The 23,595-nt window shown below is 35.2% G+C and overlaps 1 protein-coding gene across 1 annotated transcript in view; it reads left to right on the top strand.

Annotated features, from left to right (window-relative positions):
* Positions 1 to 23,595, top strand: part of VWA8 (von Willebrand factor A domain containing 8) — a 357,132-nt gene that overhangs the window by 22,850 nt on the left and 310,687 nt on the right. The window contains exons 3-4 of the mRNA XM_046664107.1: positions 14,113 to 14,243; positions 17,308 to 17,418. Of these exons, the coding sequence (XP_046520063.1) occupies positions 14,113 to 14,243; positions 17,308 to 17,418 (242 nt within the window). The remainder of the gene's footprint in view (positions 1 to 14,112; positions 14,244 to 17,307; positions 17,419 to 23,595) is intronic.

Here is a 23,595-nt window from a genome sequence, read left to right as displayed (position 1 = left end):
TCCTTTTATAGTCTGCTGCAATGTCTCTGGCTTCTTTTCTTTAGAATAAGTCTTGGAATGGAAAGAAGAATGTATGTTAGAAAACTCTTTTGGAATTTAAAAGTGTGAAAGATTATTGAAATAATTGAGGCATGGCAGTGCTATTTATTTCTATCTTTATCAAAGTTATTATTCAGAGTACTGAAAATCACTGTCATCTTTTAGTAATGAAGAAATAAAAATAACAGTGTTGAAATATGAGCCCTGATATTCATATTTAACATTTATTTAATAGAATGGTAGAAATCCTCCTAACTGGCAGATGCTAGAGATTGGAAATATTCTTGAGTGGAAGTGTAAAATTCAATTTAAAACCACACAAATGCAGTATTATCTCATCAAAGTAAAATTTCTTAAGTCATTGACTATTTGATTGAGATAATGAAAGCTTGTATTTTATAGTCAGTTGTCGAATTCTCATTTGATCTGTTTCTGTCTTCATGGTATTGGTCACAGCAGGACATCTGTCTACCTCCAGCATCTAGCCCAGTGCCTGGTACCTAATAGACACAGGAGTTGGACTGTTCCTCGGGTTTTTTTATTATCTAGGTCTTGTCACCTCCTGCCTTGACCATTATAACTTCCACTTATCATCTCAGTCCCTTGTATCTCACCTGTAAGTGGTGAAGTGGATAATTGGAAGCTTTTTGCCTTTTTGTATGGAAACCAAATCTCAAGGCTTAGATGAAATTGGCAGCTGTTGAAAAGGGGTTCCTTCATGTTTTTATGCTTGAAGTTAAACTATATTGTATCAAAGCTGGTATTTTTTCCAGGGTTTGCCTTATGAGGTGGTGCTCTAGGGTGGCAGATTTTCAATAGATGACTTCAAACCTGACCTCAGAATTGTATTTCTGCTTCCTTATATAATCTTCTTGTTGGAGTCAGTGGACCGATTATATATGAGGTCGTTTAAGGTTTACTGGACATGCTGAACTTTTATCCAAGCAGTTAAGGCCCACAAATATTTTCTGCAAGAATTACAACATTGTCCTCTTAAAATGGTGAGTTTTGACATAAAGTCAAGAGGATGAGAGATTTTGAGAGAACTTTTGCCTGTAGTTTGTAAATAATTTTAAGATGTTTGAGAAATTTATCAGTGTCATAAGTGACAAAATAGCATGAAAAAACTAGGTCGTTTTTGTGTCGGTGTAGATAATGTGGAACAGTCATTGCAGTTGCTTGTCAGTTTTAATGAATTAGTGACAAAGGTTACACAAAAGGCCTCCAGGAAAGTGTTACCTAAGATTCCCTTACTTAATACAGTCAGAGTTTGAAAAACAATCTGAGAAGCAAGGCCTCCAATCCTTAAGATTTGCCTTATTTTCAGTAGTGCACTAATTGCCTCTCATTACATGAGGATTTACTTTGAGAAAGGATTTTATTTGAGATATCTTAGGATGTATTTTTAAGAATAGAGCCCTCGAAAGGAAGAGTCCCATCAACTTTAAAAGACCTTTAACTTGTCTTGAAGTCTCCTCTAGTCTCTACAGCAATCTTTATTTATTAAGTGCCCAATTTTTCTTTAATCCTCTCTCTCCCAGGCACCGTATTGAAGATGGCTTAAAGCTTTTTGATGCATTTTATTGCTTTTCCTTTTCTATTTAATGACTTGTTGCTTTCTGCAACTTTCATTGCAGATGTACAATTTTTGAACTATGTAATATGTTAAATAGACTTCTTTGGGTCTATTGGGTAATTTAACCACCATTAATGACATTGTTTAAATGAGAAAACAAATTCAAGTAGTGCTAACTTAAAAATCATATTTTAATGCATATATAACACGTGATAGAAGAGTAATACCCTAAACATACAAATATGTTTTATAAATTGATGAGAAACATGATGTGATCCAGTAGAAAATACATAAAGGGTTTAAATAGGCATGCCACAGGAGAAGAAATTCAAATGGCCAATAAGTATATGAACATATGTTCTAACCCTGCTTAATAGAGAAATGCAAATTATACAGTAAAATAGTAATTTTCATATATCACCTGGGCCAAAATTAAAAAGTATTATAATGTCTAGTACCTACAAGGTTGCAGGGAAATGGCATTGTCATACATTGCTGGTAGAAGTGTGAGTTCATATGACCTCTTTGGAAAGTAATATGATAGCTATTAAAATAAAAAATATACCGTTTAATGTAGCAGTTTCTTTTTTAGGTTCTATCCCTTAGGGAAAAAATCAGTACATAAAAAAGGATATTTGTACACAATATATATTGCGGCATTTTGGTGTTTTTGGTAGTGACAAAAACTGGAAGCAATCTGAGCGCGTCAGTAGAGGCATGACTGAATAAATTATTGTATACTCATTTTATGGAATCTTCTGGAACTGTTAAAAAAGAATAAATTAGATTTATATATCTGGACCTAGAGAGTGTTCATGTGATATTGTTAAGCAAAAATTGCAGACTACAGAGTAGTATATGAAGTATGACACTGTTTTTGTTTTCTTTTAAACAAACAACTTGAGGGGCCTGCCCTGTGTCCGAGTGGTTTAAGTTCACGCGCTCTGCTTTGGCTGCCCTAGGTTTTGCCGGTTCTGATCCTGGGCTCGGATGTGGCACCACTCATCAAGCCATGCTGAGGTGGCATCCTACATGCCACAACTAGAAGGACCCACAACTAAAAATACACAATTATGTACCGGGGGACTTTGGGGAGAAAAAGGAAAAATAAAATCTTAAAAAAAAAACAACTTGAAACACTCTTTGCAGGTGTATTGTATGTCTTTCTGTATACAGAGAAATGTGTGGAAGGCTACACTCCAGGCTCTTAACTTTGACTTCCTTCTGGGGCATTGGGTTAGGAATGGAGTTGGGAATGGAAGGAGTTGAGAGTGATCATGTAATTTTTCTTTTTACATTTTTGCGTTTTTTCTTTGTTATAGTAAGCACATATTAGATTGTAACTTTAAAAATAGCTAATAAATCCCCTATGTTTAGTATGAAACTTTATTAAAGCATACATCCATTATAACTGATTTTTCTGTGATCTGACTCATAAAAATTAAAAGCTCATGGGTTTATGTTTAAATAATTCAGACTCATTTGACAGGACCTAAAAATTCTTGGTTCTTCTGAGATGTGTTCATAACTAAGGGTCATTCTTTGGTTTCCTTTTATGTTTTTCATTGTTGTCTTGTCATGAATATGACTAGCTACACTAAGACCAACAAAAATGTCTTCAGTAAATTATCACAATGTAGCAATACCTTATGGATAAGCACTTTAGGGGGCTGCAAATTGAATTTTGGGTATTAAATTGTGACCTACTGCTTAGTCGAAATATTCTAATATATGTCTCCTATCATATTGCTGCCTTCTCTGTGTATCACAGTTCTTCCCTACTTCCAGTATGGCTGTTATCACTTTATAATATGGTTTTCAAAAGAAATATAACTTTTTTCCTATTACAAAAATAAAATATGATCCATACAGAAAACCTGGGGATCACTGAAAAAGGATAAAACCCAAATCATCTATAAGTCAAATTATAAGCACTGTTAACATTTTAATATGGGTTACTCTAATCTTTTTTAACAGTGTTACTGAGTATAATTTACATACAATAAATTACAATAAAATGTGCATACAATAAAATGTGCAGTTTCAAAAGTTTTGACATACGTATATAACCATGAAACATCACCATAATCAAAATACTGATCAAATAAATTCATCACCCCTGAAAGTTTACTTGTGCCCCTTTATAATGTCTCCTAGTTACTCCATTTTCTGGGAATCACTGATCTGCTTTGTATGTTTATTTGGATTTTCTAGAATTTTATATAAATGGAATCATACAATATGTGCTCTATTTTTGTCTAGCTTCTATTGCTCAGCATAATTATTTTGAGATTCTTCCATGTTGCATATCTCAATAGCTCATTCCTTTTTATTGCTGAGTACTAGTCCATTGTATGGAAATAATTACAATTTTTTATCCATTCACCTGTTGATGGACATCATTGTTACCATTTTGAAGTTCTTGAAGTAAAGGTACTTAGAACATTCATGTACAAATCTTTGTATGGACATATGCTTTCTTTTTTCTTGTGTATATACCTAGGAGTGGAATGGCTGTATCACATGGTAGGTGTTTGTTTAACTTTTTAAGAAACTGCCATTCTGTTTTCCACAGTGGTTGTGTCATTTCCATTTTTACCAGCAATGTATAAGAGTTCCAGTTTCTTCTCATTCTTTCCAACTCATGGTATAATTTTAGCCATTCTAATAGGTGTGTAGTAGTATCTCATAATGATTTTAATTTGCATTTCCTAGTGAGTAATGGTGTTGAGCATTTATTCACATACTTAATTGCCATCTGTATATCTTTGGTGAAGTGTCTGTTCAAATCTTTTACCCATTTTTTTGTTGGGCTGTCTGTGTTCTTTTGAGATTTCTTTATGTATTCTGGGTATAAGAACTTTATCAGATATAAGATTTGCAAATATTTTCTTTCAGTCAGTGGCTTGTCTTTTAATTTTCTTAATAATGTCTTTTGGGGAGCTGAAGTTTTAAATTTTGATGAAGTCCAATTCATCAGTTTTTTACTTCTATAGGTTGTACTTTTGGTGTCATACCTAAGAAAGCTTTAACTAAAGGTCACAAAGATTCTTCCCCTCAGTTTTTTTCCTAGATGTTTTCATAGTTGTAGATTTTACAATTAGGTCTATTACCCGTTTTAAGTTAATTTTTATATATGATATGAGTCAAAGGTCATTTTATATGTGGTATGGGTCAAAGTTCATTTTTTGCGTGTGGATATCTAATTGTTCCAGCACAATTTGCTGGAAAGACTATCCTTTCTCCACTGAATTGCCTTTGTACCTTTGTCAGAAATTAGTTGTCCATATACATTGTGAGTCTGTTTCTAGACTGTTCCTTTGATCTATTTGTGTATCTTGACACCACCAATGCCTCACTGTCTCGATTACTGTAACTTTATAATAAGTCTTAAAGTCAGCTAATGTTAGTTTTCCATTTTTGTTCTTTTACAAAGTTGTTTTGACTATTTTAGGTCCTTTGCTTCTATTTGTGATTTTAGAATTAGCTTGTCAATTTCTATAAAAAAGCCTGCTGAGATTTTGATTGAGAGTGCATTAAATCTATAGATCATTTTGGGGATAATTGATATATTAATGATGTTGACCCTTCCAACCCATGAACAAGGTATATCTCTCTAGTTATTTAGATCTTCTTTAATTTCTGTCAGCAATGTTTTGTTGTTTTCAGTGTATAGATCTTGCATATATTTTGTCAGAGTTATCATTTGAGTTTCATATTTTTTGATGTTATTGTAAATGGTATTGTTTTCTAACTTCAATGTAGATGTGTAATTGATTTTGCATATTGATCTTGTATCTTGGCACCTTGCTAAACTCACTTATTAGTTCTAGAGCTTGTTTTTGTAGACTCCATTACGTTTTCTATGTAAATAATCATGTTATCCATAAATGCAGTTCTCCTTCTTCCTTTCCAGTCTAGATACTTCTCCTTCCTTTCTTTTCTTTTCTTTTCTTTTTTCTTTTCTTTTCTTTTCTTTTCTTTTCTTCTCTTTTCTTTTCTTCTCTTTCTCTTTCTCTCTTGCTCCCTTCCTCCCTCCTTCCCTCCCTCATGCCTCTTCATAGGACACATGTTCACAAATTGGAGGCATTAGCATGATCTGAGGGTGGAATTTTAGCCTCTTGATGTCAAAGGGTCACTTATCAGACATCTGCACAGGCCCGGTTGATGAGTTGGTGGTCTCAACCGGCCTGCAGGGGACAAGGGGTTCTAATTCCTGAAAAACAGCTCAAACACCCATTACCATGGTGAACCAGGCACCAGGGAGATGTTATCTATAGGAACCTAGTGGGAGTCAGATAGCGTTTTGACTAAACAGCACAGTTAACAATGGGTGGGTAAATGACTGAAAGCTATAATCAGTAATTGCAAAAAGGAAAAAAAACTTTAGTTACTAGCTACTTAATCATCAATGGCTAACTGTTTACCGGTTTCATTCTTAGGGGGAAACATTCACTCCTTCACCCTTAGGTATGATAGGTGTAGGTTTTTCATAGTATTTATCAAGTTAAGGAAGTTTTCTTCTATCCGTAGTTTACTTAGAGGTTTTAATCAGGAAGGTATGTTGTTACATTTTGTCAAGTGCTTATTCTGTGTCCTTTGGCATGATTATGTGGTTTTTCTTTTTTAGTTTGTTAACTTGGTGAATTATATTGATTGATTTTCAAATTTTAAGCTAACTTTGCATTCCTGGAAAAAACCCCACTTGGTCATGATATGTTTTTGTTTTTACATATTATTGGATTCATTTTGAGAAAATTTTGTTTGGAATTTTTGCATCTATATTTACGAGGGATATTGATCTGCAGCTTTCCTTTTGTCTTAGTCAATTCGGGCTGCTATATATAACAAAGCACCACAGACTGGGTGGCTGATAAAGAACAGAAATTTATTTTTCAAAATTCTGGAGGCTGGATGTCTGAGATCAGGGTGCCAGCATGGTTGGGTTCTGATGAGCCCCTCTCCTGGGTTGCAAACTGCTGACTTCTTGTTGTATCCACATATGGTGCAAAGAGTGGACAGAAAGAGCACGCTCTTGTATGGGCACTGATCCCATCCATGAGGGCTCCGCTTTCATGACCCAATCATTATCTATTACTGTCGTATCGGGAGTTAGGTTTTCAACATACGAATTTTGGAGGAGCACAAACATTCAGTCCATAACACCTTTCTTGTGATGTCTTTGTCAGATTTTGGTATACAGGTAATGCTGGTGTCATAGAGTGAATTGGGAAATATTTCCTCCTCTTCAATTATCTGAATGAGTTTGTATAAAATTGGCATTTTTCCTTAAATATTTGGTGGACTTCACCTATAAAGCCGTCTTGGCCTGGAGTTTTCTTTGTGGGAAGGTTTTTAACTGTAAATTTAATTGTTTTCATAGATACAGTTATTGAAGTTATAACTTCCTGTGTTAGCTAAAGAACAGCTGACTTTTTTGTTGTTGTTGTTAAGATTTTAATTTTTCCTTTTTCTCCCCAAAGCCCCCCGGTACATAGTTGTATATTCTTAGTTGTGGGTCCTTCTAGTTGTGGCATGTGGGATGCCGCCTCAGCGTGGCTCAATGAGAAGTGCCATGTCCGCGCCCAGGATTCGAACCAACCAAACACTGGGCCACCTGCAGCAGAGCATGCGAACGTAACCACTTGGCCACGGGGCCGACCCCAGGACAGCAGACTTTATAAAGAAATTTTTCTTTTAAGGAATTTGTCCATTTTATCTAAGTTGTGGAATGTATTGGCATAAAGTTTCTCACAATATCCCCTGATTATCCTTTTTTTTTTTTTAAGATTGGCCTTGAGCTAACATCTGTTGCCAACTTCCTCTTTTTCTTTTTCCTCCCCAAAGCCCCAGTATATAGTTATATATCATAGTTGTAGGTCCTTCTACTTCTGCTGGGTGGAATGCCGCTTCAGCATGGCTTGATGAGCAGTGTGTAGATCTGTACCCAGGATCTGAACCAGAGAACCCTGGGCCACTGAGGTGGAGTGCACAAACTTATCCACCATGCTACTGGGCTAGCCCCTCTTATTATCCTTTTAATATGTGAAGTATCTGTATTTTATGTCTTTCTCTCGCTCTCTCATATTCCTGATTTTGATAATTTGTGTCTTCTCTCTTTCCTGATCAGTCTGGCTAGAGATTTGTCACTTTTATTGATTTTCTCAAAGAATGAGCTTTTGGTTTCACGGATTTTTTTAAAAATTGTTTTTCTCTTTTTTATTTCATTGATTTAAGCTCTGATCAGTATAATTTCATCTTTTTGTGTTTCATTTGCTCTTCTTTTTCTAATATCTTAAGGCAGAAGCTGAGGCCATTAACTTGAAACCCTTCCTTTTTCTCGATACTATAGGCATGTAGTGCTATAAAATTTCCCAAGTACTACTGTAGTAAGATGCCATAAATTTTGATGCGTTGTGTTTTCACTTTCATTCAGTTCAAAAAAGGCTTTGTAATTTCCATTTTGATTTCTTCTTTGTCCCATGTGTTATTTAGAAATGTACTATTCAGTTTCTAAATATTTGAAGATTTCCCAAAGATCTTTCTATTGTTAATTTCTAATTCAATTTAATTTTGGGCAGAGAACATACTTTGTATGAGTTGAATTTGTAAATGTATCTAATGTTTTTAAAAATGACTACTGTATATGCATGCGTCATTTAAGAAAATAGAATATGTCCTCTTTTGTGATCATTTTCACAAAGCAATATATTATGGAAATTTTCTTATGTCAAGTATTTTCTAAAGCTTGACTTTAAAAAAATAGCAGTCTTTTTTGTAGAATTAATACATTTATGTGGTTCAAAAATGAAAACAATATAAAAAAGTACACATTGAGAAATCTTTCTTTCACTCCTGTTACCATTCACATTGTTTCCCATATTATTAGTTGCAGGGATATCTTTCCTGAGTTTCTCTATGCAAATACAAGAAAATATGCATATATACACTTATTCTAACACTTCTACACAAAAAGTATACAGCTTGACACTTAATCATTATGTATGGATATACTCTAACTTATTTAATGTATATTGATGTATTTTCCAATTTTAAGGAAAGCTGAATACCTTCTCTATGCTGAGTACTGTGTTGGCCAGTATTGTACTTCTCATTTAATTTTGATGACAGTTATATTGGATCAGACTCACAGTCCACTTTATGGATGAGTGGCTTTGTATATATGCATTGTTTTCCTTTGACATCTTCAAAGGACTTTATTATATTCATCTTTGTGTTCTTGGGACTAAGCATATAGTAGATCCTTAATAAATGTAGCTGTGTGAATGATTTAATTTCTTAGTTCCCTTAGCCCGTGTGCTAAATCATGAGGACTTTGGGTCTAAACGTCTTGTGTCCCCTACTCCCATGTTTTTCCCCTTGATGTCCGTTATATCTGAGTACAATGGTGCGCGATAGATAGGTGACACCTTAGTAAATGAACGTGCACTTGCAGTGAGATTAGTTGTGATTCTTTTGAAAGCTCTCATTGTGATGTGTGATAAAAGGAATGAATACAGAGGAGTGTGACAGGCCTGGGTTCAGATTTTTTCTGAGCAATTTTATAGGATGACTCTGGTGAGTAAAATGAAATGCCGTGGGAAGGTACCTAACACAGGCTTTACCAGTTAGGGATATGGTAAATATTGGACTCCTTTCTCCTTTATTTCTTCAGGGTGGGCTCTAGGTCCAGAAGATAATTTAAGTGTAAACCCAGAAGCCCATTCATAACCACTGAGTCCCCACTGTGCAGCCTGCTGTCTAGGGTACACACCAGATAGAGGACTTTGCCGGTGAGGGTGGGGCTTTAATATTCTTCCATCTCTGGTTCTCACTGCCTGAGGGGCTGGGCAAGGTGCTTTACCTATAATCCTCACAAGAACTGTGCTTGGTAAGTATTGTTACCTCTCTTTTGAAAATAAGGAAACTTAAGCTGGGAAGATTCAGAATACTTGTCCAAGGACACTGATACAGGACAGGATTAGAAATCACAACTGGGTCTGTTTGGCTTCAAAGGCTTTTTCTTTCTGTTATAATATGTTGCCTCTTGGGATATTAAGAAAACATGACTAGTTTTGAAGGATTTATTATAGTAGAATTTGAACTATGCATAATTTTCTAAAGTTTTAGCTTTAATCTTTACATATATGACAAATTTGAGTCTGTGGAGGGAGAAAATTATAATTTAGTTTCCTTTAATAGAATTATTTTAAAGCCCTTAAATATGCCTGGGCAAAAATAGTACATATTTTTTTGAAACAAGTATTGGCTAGAAATTGAATAAGGAATTTAGCCTAATGTGAACCAGATTTTTTGTTTTCACATAGAGAAGGAAATGATAGAATATAGGTTCAAGCTCTATGGTATTACTTTCACATTAATTTATTGTTATATGGACTCCTGGAAGGCAGCATTTTTGCTTGAAAACACTGAAGTTGGGGGTTTCTCTCATGCATGGGGCTGGGCTTGTCTTAGGTTATGCATGGCAGTTTGGCATTTGTTTTGCAGATGTTCCTAATGTACAGTCTTACATCTTGTTTCTATTTCTGGAATGCTTTTAAGTATGACTCATGATTTCTTGAGGCCATCCTAAAAATATAGCAAGTTTCAAAATTAATGTAAAATACACCACAGACACCACGCAGCAGTACATAATGCTTTTTTCTCAGTGGTTTAATGCAATTTCCTGACAAATTAAATATTTTCTTTGACATAATACACTATGCTATGAATAAGTGAAAAATGGGATTTTTTTAGAGAAGTGAGTTCTCTGATAACAATGTAAACAAAAAATGAATTTGGAATTTTAATAAAAGGAGTAAAACATGATATCATTGGTATCGCCAAAAACCAAGGAATAGAATCAGCGGCCAGAAAAGTGTGTCCACTGGGCCTGCCCAGTGGCACAGCAGTTAAGTGCGCATGTTCCACTTCGGTGGCCTGGGGTTCGCGGGTTAGGATCCCGGGTGTGGACATGGCACCGCTTGGCACGCCATGCTGTGATAGCCATCCCACATATAAAGTAGAGGAAGATGGGCACGATCTTAGCTCAGGGCCAGTCTTCCTCAGCAAAAAAAGGAGGATTGGCAGTGGTTAGCTCAGGGCAAATCTTCCTCAAAAAAAAAAAAAGTATGTCCACTAAATTTGATGTAGCCCCATGAAGTCCACACTTGTAGGGAAAGTCTTAGGTCTGAAGATAGAGCCTGTTAAAAAATTTTGGAAGGGCAATAGGATATAATGGCTAATTTAATGACATAAGTGCCTAATTTAATCTTCATAACAACCTTAGAAGTAAGTACATTTATTATATCCATTATACAGATGGAGAAGCTGAGCACAGTTTAAATAATTGATTAAGGTTACATAGCTAGTAAACAGCAGAGTTGGGATTGGGACGCTTTGGCTCCAGTCTGTATCCTTACACGCTGTAGTCTGCTACCTTCTAGGGTTGTTATGAGATCTAAATGAGATACGGTATGAAAAATCATTTGTGTTTTTTACCTGGCACATGACAAGAATGCAATAAATAATGGCCATTATTATTACTCTTATTGGGGGAAGATCAAAGAAGGGAAAGGAAGAGGCCTTTATGAAGGTATAGCATAGACTACAAGGCCAGCCACGAGATTCAGAAGCCGCTCATGTTTGGTTAGGAACTGCTGCCTTTGATTTTAAAAATTCTTGAAAATGAATGTACTTCCAATGTCAAGGCATTCAAAATGGAATGGAACTATATAGAACTAAATTGAGACTTTGTAATTATGAATAGTTACAAATAGTTTTAAATAATAAAAGGTGGGAGGAAGCTGAAGAAACCAACTTGGCTTTACCTTCTAGAACTTTGGAAATTTCATATTTTAAATAGTCAAGTCTAGGTAATGGAAGATCAGGCACATTGCCAAAGTTAAATACAAAGAAGTGACACAAAACTCGAAGAATAGTGTAGGGAAGGCCTGTACCAAAGTAAGCTGAGATTTGTGAAAATGTAAAGAAAAAGCCCAAAGCGTTTAAGTTTTTAATTACCTAGTTGATATCAGCGTAAGGAGAGGTAGTAGGTCTGCAGTATAGGGAGCACTGTGTAATTTTACTCACAGAGAAGTTGGAGCTGCTTAACTCTGACTGTGTTTCCTCCTTAAACTACAAGCAGACCGACTCATTTTAAAATAAGAAAGAGTATATATATACATATATATATATATATATCTGTATATTACAAAGATGAATTTAAGCTTAAAGTAGGAAAGAAAATAGTTAAGTGGATATCTGGTAGTTATAAATGAGGTTGACTCACCAGGCTCAGGTGAATTGCTTCCTAGCATCGTGAAACTCCTTGATAGATTCTCAAAGTTATAAGTCTTAGAGCAATGTTTCTCAATCTATTTTTCATTATTTCTCTACCAAGGACATTTTTTCCCCTAATTCTGTCTCCCCAATCCCATGAAATTTCAGTACTACAGATATACTGTATATCTGTTTACACACAGTGTCCCTTTAGTAGACAACAGACCATTGTAATATCTAAGAATTTTTTCTCAAACCCCACTCCAGGAACCAGTTTTTGCCCCTTGGAGGTGATATGACCCCATGCATGTCATAGAGGATTCATAGAAGGCAGGAGAGAAGCACTTCCACTTGGGTGATGATAAGTCTCCTGATTTTCAGACATAGAGGCACTTGATTTAGGGAGATGACAAGATGCTTTGGTGTGACCCCAGTGACATGATAAACCAACCAAGCTGACCAAAACCTTCATCTTCCCACCATGATAAAGAAAATCAGAAATTAAATTTTTTTTTTTTTGAGGAAGATTAGCCCTGAGGTAACTACTGCCAGTCCTCCTCTTTCTGCTGAGGAAGCCTGGCCCTGAGCTAACATCCGTGCCCATCTCCCTCTACTTTATACGTGGGACGCCTACCACAGCGTGGTGTGCCAAGCGGTGCCATGTCCGCACCTGGGATCCAAACTGGCGAACCCCAGGCCGCCGGGAAGCAGGACGTGCGAACTTAACCGCTGCGCCACTGCCAGTCCCCCAGAAATTAATTTTTTTAAATGATTAGATGTTAGCTTTTGGGGGGAGGTCAGGGGAACTACCCTAGCAATATTGTGCTGTCTAGCAGAAAAAAATCACAGCTTTAGTCCTCGGCAAGACTTCTTAGTTTGATCTTTGAACTCTTTCATGACCTCACTGGGTGATTAAACAAAGTTTTAAAAGTATGGAATATTCAATGCATACAAAAGACTTTGTTTTTCACACGCACACATACACACATATACACATACATATATATTTATCTGTGTTTGTGTGTGTTTATGTATAAAATGCAACACAATAATAAAAAACACTGTAACCCACACCCAGTTTAAGAGCTAGAATATTACCAATACCATTTAAGCTATCAGTGACAATCTCTGTGATTCCATGCCCAGGTATCCATTATCCTGAATTTATCATTCTCTTGCTTTTTGGCTTTTTTAAGTGCTGTTTTATCACATGTATGAATTTCTATTGAATGCAATTTGCTAGTTTATTGAGCTTTATCAGAATAGTATTATATGTGATTTATTCTGTGACTTAATTTTTTCACTCAATATTATATTTTTAACAGTTAAACATATGTTGGAATTAGTGATAGTTCATACTGTTTTTGTTGTTATGTAATATTCCATTGTGTGCATTTTATCTATATCCTGTCTCCGAAATAAACGATGCTGCTATGAGTGTTCTATGTGTCTCCTTTGATGCGCAAGGGTGAGAGTTTTTCTTGTATACCTAGAATGCACTTGCTGGATCACTGGGTGATTTATAGATGAGTCAACACAAATGAATTGTATTAATACAAACATTTTATAAAATGCTATGGCAGAAGGTGAGCAGATTGATGGGTGATTTAATAGTAGAATTAGAAGGGCATCGTTTGGAGTTGTCTTCTCTTCCCAAAACAGTTGATGTGGAAGAATAGACAAATTCTCTAGTAAGTATTTAAGTCTACATCAGAACTCCTAACTGGGAAGTCTGAGAGATCTCACAAACATTGCAACTTAATTTATAGTTTTCTTAAATTTTTAAGACTATGATGATCATTAATTGCCTGGGATGATTTGATCATATCCATTTTTTAGAACAAAAGGATTTGGCTATAAAATTGTGGTAAAATGATGATACCAGCTCCTCATATTATCCTTGAAAATCACTCATTCCCTTAGTGATACTTACAGGTGATTGTTCAAATGTTCTTATAAGGTTTGAAGTGTGGCGTTGTGTGACTTTCAGTGATATAATAAACTTTGTCCTGTTTTAACATTGATAGTAATGGTTTTTGTAAAACAGTGTGAAAATTCACCAGGTGTATGTATGAATGTATGTGTGTATACTTGCGTGTGTGTATATATGTTCGTATATGTATATTTTAATATAATATACTGTCTGCATTGATTGCTTGGAGATTTATAAGTAGTTGTTTGATTCGCATTTCATTTTATCTTTTTTCCCCTTAAAGTTTCAGACTCTGTGGCTCAATCTGTAGTTCAGCATCTAAGATGGATAATGCAGAAGGATCTTTTGGGGCAAGATGTCTTTCTAATAGGACCTCCTGGGCCTCTTCGACGCTCTATTGCCATGCAGTACCTGGTGAGCAATCAGTTCTTGTGGATTCCTGAGGGTCTTAACTTTGATAAGCTATGTTGTAAAATAAATTTAAGATTAAGAATTTACAAAAATATCAGGATTAGTCATTACTTAAACAATGTTAAGAGTGATTTGTTTATAAAGTGTTCAGAATAAGTTATTTGGGAATCAAATGTACATTTGCGTTTTATAGCCTTAGCAAATTTTCACTGGAACTAATAAGTCCTCCACTAGAAAGTCCTCCGGTAGAAAAGAGCTAGAAATTCAGGCAATGAGTAGCAGATAGTATCAGCAACTCTGAGATTACAAAACGAAACTTAGTTTTATACTACTTAGGCAACGTTTTTAATCTCAGATCCATATTTTAAAAAGTCAAGTAATTCCCTTGACTTTTTGATGTTATGTGGTCTTGAAAGGGAGCCTAAGGTTTGTAAAATATATCTTATGAGTTATATGTGCTTTCTTTTCTTTTTTTTTTTCCTTAAATAGATGAGAAAACAGGTTCACAGGGATTAAATAACTCACTCAAGCTTTATCCAGCTAGTAAATGATGGAGCTAGACTTCAAATTTCATATTGTTCGCCTTTCTGACTTGTTATCCTCTTAAATGTTTGCAGTTCTCTGAGCACGGTTGTCAAGTGAGTTGAAATATTCAAATCTCAACCTAGATAAAAAAATTTACAGGACTTTTTCCTACTACTTTCTCAGCATTAATAGGGATTGCTCTAATGATTCGAGGAAGAACGTTATCAGATGAAGTTGTCTATTCGAAAGATACTTTTTAGGATGAAGAGAAAACCTTGCTTCAAGCTTCTTTGTGTTACTTGATATTAAAGAATTGATTTCTATGCTATTGAAATATACTTCGTGCACTCTTTTATTTCATTGGTGAATTTATTTTGGTACTTCCAAAATCATGTAGGGCAGGAATGATAAAAATACAATGGGCAAGTCAGAACCTAACTCCCTCTAGCCCACACCATTCATATCTTTTCTTTGTTCCTAGAACCAGTTTGTGAGGTATAATGTGCCATTGTAGTATTATCCTTACTTTATTAATACACAGGCAAAAGTGTCTTGTCTAAGAATTCAGAGTCAGCTACTGACAATCCCAAGTCTAGAGCCTCTTTAATTTTAAGATATGTACTCTCCTCTCCACCCTGCTCATTTCAAAGACCATAATATCTCACTTTGATTTTGTTTCTGACAAGACTGTGAAGTGTGTTAGGAATATGGAGTGAGAAGGGCTAGCAGATTATAGGAGTCCTGTTGGTACAAAAATGCATCATAAAGGAGTTTTATAGATAGTTAAAAAAAACTCAACACTTCTGCCTCCTCCATCTGCTGCTCCTCATCTTGTTTGTGAGCTTGCTCATACCTCCTCTGTGAAGCCGCAGCTGAGGAAACTTTGATCCTTGTCTTGGCTGATGAAGAGTCCCAGGGAACTGACAAGACTGAGGATAATACACTTCGTGTGGCAGTTCAAGGTGCTACTGTAGTACAATTTAACAATAAGGGGCATATATCACTTTGTCAATCAATGTGAATGACAGGGTCTTTCACTTAGGGAAATCTATTTAACCAATCAGTGAAATAGACATGAATATACTAGTGATATGTTCCAGAAGCCAGAAGGAGGTATCTGCTAAAAACAAAACCTGCTACTTTACTCCAAAATTGTGCTCTCACAGGTGATTCATTCTTATTTAGAAAGACATCATTTGGTATCACCACATTTTCACCACTATCGTGTGTGTTTTCTATATTTTAAAATTCTTCCTTCTTTCCATATATGTATACTTAAATTTATGGGTTCATGGAAATAGGCACAGTTGTAAAACACTAAGTGACAGGGGTTGGCCCGGTGGCGCAGTGGTTAAGTTCGAGCGTTCTGCTTCTCTGTGGCCTGGGGTTCACCAGTTTGGATCCTGGGTGCGGACATGACACTGCTTGGCAAGCCATGCTGTGGTAGGCGTCCCACGTATAAAATAGAGGAAGATGGGCACGGATGCTAGCTCAGGGCCAGGCTTCCTCGGCAGAAAGAGGAGGACTGGCAGTAGTTACCTCAGGGCTAATCTTCCTCAAAAAAAAAAGAAAAACAAACTAAGTGACAACAATAGTACATTCTTATCGACATCACATGGAGATAAGGTGGAGGAAAAAAGTCTTATGGAAATATTCCCTTTCACCTTAATGGGCATGATCATTCAACTTTTTTCTTTATACTCCAGGAAATTAATTTGTTCTTCCTGTTTAGTAAAAACATGTTGTATGCCTCATTCGATTGGAGAATGTCATTGTTTTTAATTCAGTGTTGTAAAACCAAGGATAATGTTAAGAACATTTTGTACATAGTTGTTACATATAGGGCAAAATGACTTGAGGGATGGATAAATTTTTCTAAAAGAAATGGATTCTGGATGGTTTCCTCTTCAAATCAAGTGGTTTTTTTTTGTGTGTGTGAAATAATCCCCTTGCCCCTTACGTCTTTCCATCCTTCTCCTTTTCGTCTTTCTTCTTTTCCTCTCTAAATAGCTGTGTATGTGTCTCTCCCTTCTGTTGACCTGACTGTTGGTATTTACCTTATTTTCACATTTGGTAAAGTATCTAACATATTGTATACAGTAGGTAAACGTTGGTTCATGGAATAAATTAATTTAAATCACTCTTTTAAAAAAATGAACATTACTTACAGAAATGGCTATCATTTGTGGGAAAATGAAATAATAACCAAATTATTACTCATGATATTTGAAAAGAATTCTACAGGAGACATTAAGATTTATAAGATCTAATTTTGATTATTATTGCTTAAGTAGTAAATAATTATTAAGTGGTGAATTATTGTGTGCAGTAAAAGTAGAGCTCTGAGGAGAGATACTTAACATGTTTTGATTAATACTGACTTTATTGCATTTTTCTTAAAGCTGAGACTCAAAATGTTTTAATTGAGAATTGTATTTAATATGCTCTTCTCTAGGGCAGTGGCATTGTCAGATAACTGGCTCCAAAGCATATGTTTGGAATTTTATTTTATTTTGGAACAATTTCACTCTCTGTTCTACAGGAGCTGACCCAACGGGAGGTTGAATACATTGCCCTGTCAAGAGACACCACTGAAACTGACCTCAAACAGCGTCGAGAGATCCGTGCAGGCACGGCGTTTTACATCGATCAGGCGAGTTCTTATCACACTCTGACATGTGACTGTTTACTCCAGGTCTATATGAAATTGATTTTTGAAGTAGAGAGTAGCTAATGTAATAGTGAAAGATAGATGTACTGTGCTCTCTCTAGACAGATTTAATTTAGATTTTTGGTTTCCCTGTTCTTGGAAATGCCTTCCTGTTTAGTACTAAATGAGAAACCGTGGGTAAAATTAATGATTCTAAAATGTTAGCTAAAGATCAGTATGCTGATTTCTTAATTTTCACTTGCTTCCTACTACTTGCCTATGGAAATTTGATTTTTTAAAAAAGAATGAAGGAGATTTTAATATAGGAAATTCTCTAGCACACTTCTTAAAATAGTCTCAATCTAAAGGTCAAGTAGGTAAAAGTGAATTAAATATAGTGAAATAAAATATATACTTCGGGGAACTACAGCTTTTTTGAAGGGGGTTTCTTAGATACAGATTACCAGTGAAAGTACTATTTTTTTGGGGGGGGGGAGAAGATTAGCCCTGAGCTAACTACTGCCAGTCCTCCTCTTTTTGCTGAGGAAGACTGGCCCTGGGCCAACATCCGTGCCCATCTTCCTCTACTTTATATATGGGGCACCTACCACAGCATGACATGCCAAGTGGTGCCATGTCCACACCTGGGATCCAAACCGGTGAACCCCAGGCCCCTGAGAAGCGGAACCTGCGAACTTAACTGCTGCACCACCAGGCCAGCCTCGAAAGTACTCTTTTATGAATATTATAATGAAGCTTGTTACACATTTCTTCAAATACCTTGCTTAAAATGTTAAATATTGTTCTTCATTAGTAATACCTAGTAGAAAAAAGGGCAGAGACTTTAAATAAGCAATTCATAGAGAAAACATTTCAAATGTCCAATAAATTCATGACAAGATGCTTGACCTTGTGTACAAAAATAAAAATTAAAGCACTAGCGAGCTATTTTTCTCTCACCTATCAGATTGGCAAAGATTAAAGAATTTGCTAATGTCCATTGTTGATGAGGAAGAAGAGATGAGGAAACAGCATTGCTGTTGGTGGGAGCATAAATTGATGCAATTTGGAAAGAAAATTTGGCAATATCTAGTGAAAGAAAAGAAATACATTTGGACCCAGCAGTTATGTGTCTGGCAATTTTTCTTCCAAATATTATTTACACAAAGCATGCAAAGTTATATATACAAGGATGTTTATTATAGCACAATTATTATAGCGTAATTATAGTTTATTATTATATTTGATATATAAAACTGTACATGAAAACTATAATGTACATTTAGGAGACTAATTAAATAGATAATAATAAGTAGAATTCTCTGTAGCCATTAAAAAGAATGAGATGAGTCTATTTGTAGTGATAGGAAAGAAGTCCAGGATATATTAAGTGAAAAAAAATTGAAGTTGCAAGACTGTATATATAATATCCCATTTGTGATAAAAGAAAAAAAGAAATGTATAAATGTGTCTACATTGAAAATTTCCAGAAGGATGCACAAGAATCAGTTAGCAGAGCTTACCTCTCTGGAAGTATGACTGCATGTCTGGGGTCGGGTGAGGAAGGAACTTCCATAGTCCTGTAAATTTGAAGCTTTCCCATGAGCACATTATTACTTTATAATTAAAAGAGTATAATTGTTAAAAGAGTATAATTGTAAAAAACACTGAGTGGAAGAATTTTTGGATACTAGGATGTTCACATTGTCTCATAGATTACTTATTAATTACAAAAGGAAAAATGTACTTAAAATGGAGAGATTTGACCACCACTTTAAACAATGGTGATAAACTTAGCATCATATAGTGGGAAAATCTGAGAAGTTCAGATTTCCAGTTGTTAAAAAGTAATTCTTCGTGGGTGAAGCACACAAGTACATTTTAAATCCATTTTATTCACATAATGCCAAAGGTTCACTTCATAGATTATTTCTAACTGCAAATGGGAAAAAAATCTACCATTACAATGCCTGTTTCTTTTCTGGACCCCCTGAGGATGAGAATGAAGAGATGAGAAATGAGTTGGGGTAGTGAGGAAGTGAGGAGAAGAATTAGAAAATGAGACAGCCTAAGTAGAGGTGAGGCAATTGGAATATCTGGGGATTTTCATGACAATGAAAGAAGTGGCTTTGTTTGGTAGAGTTTGGATTTAAAAACATTTTTTAGGCCTGGCCCGGTGGCGCAGCAGTTGGGTGCGCACGTTATGTTTCAGCAGCCTGGGGTCTGCTGGTTGGGATCCTGGGTGCGGACCTGGCACTGCTTGGCAAGCCATGCTGTGGTAGGCTTCCCACATATAAAGTAGAGGAAAATGGGCATGGATGTGAGCTCAGGGCGAGTCTTCCTCAGCAAAAAGAGGAGGATTGGCAGCAGATGTTAGCTCAGGGCTAATCTTCCTAAAAAAAAAACTTTTTAAGTGAATTTTATATCTGGATTGATTGTCGCAATGCAAATAGGAAGAGAAAGTGAATTTTTATAGTTTATTATTTTAAAGACAGGTTAAAACTTTGGCTATTCATAAATCTCGAAAATTAGGTTCTTTTAGGTAAGTAAATTTATTGACTAGCTAAAGCTTTATTTCTTGAAACATGAATAAATTATTCAGATGAAACTCTGTAATATTATCTACTCCCTGCCATTCTAAAAAATGTATTTCCAGATGATATCTATTTTACAATTTATAAAATATTTAAAGTGCAACATAAATGAATGGTAGTATTTTATACTTTTATGTTTTATTGGTGAATCCTACTCATTATGCTGAACACATTTATTTAGGATGTTGTAATGCACTGACACCTTCAGAGCCTGTGATTGAGTTATAGGAATGTTGGTCCTTTCTCTAAGTTGCTTCACACTATTTACTGAGATTGTATCTGATTTTCATATTTTTTCTTCCATCTCATTTCCTAGCAGTTAATATTCCTTATTGTTTGCTTGTAGTCAGATCCCATCACTTCCTTGCTTAAAGCCATCCTATCACACCCAGAGTAAAATCCAAACCCTTTAATATGGCCTATAATAACCCTACAGGACCTAATCTTGTCTTCTTCATCTGCTTTCCCTCCTTCTCTTGCTTTCTAGGCTTCGGCCACAGTGGCCTTCTTGTTCTCTTAAAAATATGCTTTCCAGATTCAGAGGCTTTGTACTTAATATTCCTCTGCTTGGTATGATCTTCTCCCAGAGCTGTATATTCCTGCCTCCTCATCATTCAGATTATAAATTCTGGGCACATTTTAGCTGAAGTCATCACTGATCATGCCCATCCCCTTTCCGAGTGTCCTGTGTTGTCATTTTACACAATGTAATCTTCAGAGCACTTATCACTACCTGAATTTACCTGATTATTTCTTTGTTTCCATGTTTATTGTCTGTCCTCCCCAATAGAATGTAACTATCTTTCTTATCTCTGGCACGTAAAAACTTTCTGAAGTATAGTTGACACTTACATTTTTTGATAGATTTCTCCTTTGGATAATCAACCTGTTAAAATTTTAAGTAAATTAGAAATAAATAAGCTCTGAATAAGACCAGAGAGTTTTCCTATGGAAAGGATATCTGTCTTTTTGACATGTGTTTTGAGTCATCAGAATAACAACTTCCCATCTGACTTCTAGAAAGATGAAGTTGCCAGTTGATTGCCAGCTAGTCATATGTTTGTTAGACTGAAAGCTCTTTATATTTATTTTATTTAGAAATTCCTTTTATTTATTAAATATTCTTAACCATTGAATTTCATGTCTGGGCTCAAGGGAGAGGCAGTATCTTCATTTACCATCAGGTGATGCCTGTGACCTAAGTCAGCCAACATAGATGAAAAACTGCCTGTGGCCATCTGGTGGGTGCTGGGAGAAAAAGTTTGGGGTTTTCAGTGTGGTTGACATTGTATGCACATATGGCTGATGTCCAAGTAAACTAATTGGCATTTCAGCTGGAAACCTTGGCAAAAATCCCAAATCTGACTTGGGGATCATGGCCATTGACCTCTTCACTTATTTTCATGCAAGATTAAGGATGACTGATGATAAAGTCAGAGGTTAAACTCAACTGCTGCTCTTGAAAGTCAGAATGAGTTTAACGATATATAGTAGGGAATTTGTTCTTTCAAAATAATGCTTGTTTTCTGATTAATAAAGTTATAAATGCTCATTTTGTATATATATATACATATATACTATATGTATATATATACACACTAGTGTATATATATAGTATTTATTAATTAAGAAATATTTATTGAAATGACTGGTATGTTTCAGGCACTATCTAGGTGCAGTGAACAAAAGAAACAGAAATTCCTGTTATTATAGAGCTTATGTTTTAGAGCGGGAAACGAAATAAATGTGGTAAAGAAGGATGGTATAATAGCATAATTGTTATGCTGAAGAGCATAGGGAAGAATATAAAAATTACTTATCTTCCCCTTCAAGATGAACAGTGTGAATATTTTTCTGTATTTCTTTCTATTGTGCCTATATGCATATCTTTTTAATAGTGTATAATAAATAATTCTTATAAAAATTGTATACCATGTATATAACGTTTTAGAATCTGTTCTTTTAAAAAACCTGACATTTTGTCATGAACATCTTCCTGTGACATTAGATATGCCTCAGTCTATGCCTCAATTGTTGGTCATTCAGGTCCTTTCTAAGTTTTTACTGTTATAAATAACACTTTGGTGAATATCATTGTATTTATATCTTGTTATTTCTGATGATTTTTTTAGACTTGAATGCTAGAAATATAATTACTAATCAAAAGGTCAAGACATTTTTGAAAGTCTTGATATATATTGTCAGTTGCTTTCCAGAAAGGGTACTCTAACTCACTCTCATCAGGGCACTATGAGTGATTGTGTCATGGATTCGTGTCAATATTGAGTATTTCCATGCGTGTACTTTGCCAAATTGATATGTTTTAGTTTGCTTGAAAAATTACTACCCAGGCTGGACCTTTTTTATGTTTATTGGCTATTGCTTCTGTAAGATGTCAATGAATTGAGTGGATATGGAAAAGGAGAGAGATACTGATGAAATAAATAAGTTATAGTCTGTTAAGAAAATGTTGACGTTGACACAATGCTTGTCCAAGTAAATGCCATAACTTATCAACTTGTTGATGTGAAGATAATTTAAATATTTTTTATGCAGTTGCTTTGCAGATTATAAATTAAGCTTTTTATAAGGAAGGATTTGTTACAGGAAAGAAATATGAAAATTTACATGAGTGATATTATGATGCCCATGGAGAAATAAGGAGACTAAGATATTTTGCTACCACGTTAACTTTATTTTGCCTCAGAAGATAAAATAACCTGAATAAAGCCTAAGTCACTGATATGGTAACCCTTTAAAAATTAATCACTGTCCTTATTATTTTTCTTACCTTACTTGTTGATGTTCTCATCATTAATTCTGTTTATTGCCATGTTACTCCAAAGCACTGGAGAGGAAGGTTTTTAAGTCATTATACAATTGCTTGCATTACTCAAGGATAAGCAAATACAAACTAGCTAAGCTACAAATAAATTACATTTAGGTTTTATGTCTGGTTGAGAGGAGACACTCTTTATCCTCAAGATAATTTAGGAAGTAGAAAGCCAGGATGGGGAAGTTTAAATAATTTTCTTTAACTTTTTCTAAGCCAGCAACTCTTTTCCCAGTGGAATTGTGTTAATTTGTTTGACAAGATACTGTGAAGTTCCATAATCTACAACATATATTTAATATTAAATATAAAAATGCCTTTTTTTTTTTTCGGTGAGGAAGATTGGCCCTGAACTAACATCTCTTGCCAATCTTCCTCTTTTTGCTTGAGGAGGATTGTCGCTGAGCTAACATCTGTGCCAGTCTTCCTCTATTTTGTATGTGGGATGTCACCACAGCATGGCTTGATGAGCGGTTTGTAGGTCTGTGCCTGTGATCCAAACCGGTGAACCCTGGGCTGCCGAAGTGGAGCATCCAAACTTAACCACTATGCCGCTGGGCTGGTCCCTAAAAATGTATTTTAACAGTTACATACTATTTTAATGTATTCTCTTCTGCTTTGGATTATTCTTGATTCTCTCTCATTATTAATAGGAAAAAAAAATAAAGATTAGGTTTTTTTAATGCACCCTGTAAATATTCAGATCATCAAAAGCAACTCTTAATAAGTTGAATAATAGTGCTATTGATCAGA

The sequence above is a fragment of the Equus quagga genome, chromosome 6 (genome assembly GCF_021613505.1).
Source record: "Equus quagga isolate Etosha38 chromosome 6, UCLA_HA_Equagga_1.0, whole genome shotgun sequence".
NCBI lineage: Eukaryota > Metazoa > Chordata > Mammalia > Perissodactyla > Equidae > Equus > Equus quagga.
Note: the sequence above shows the minus strand (reverse complement) of the source record. Positions and strands in the feature narration are given on the sequence as shown.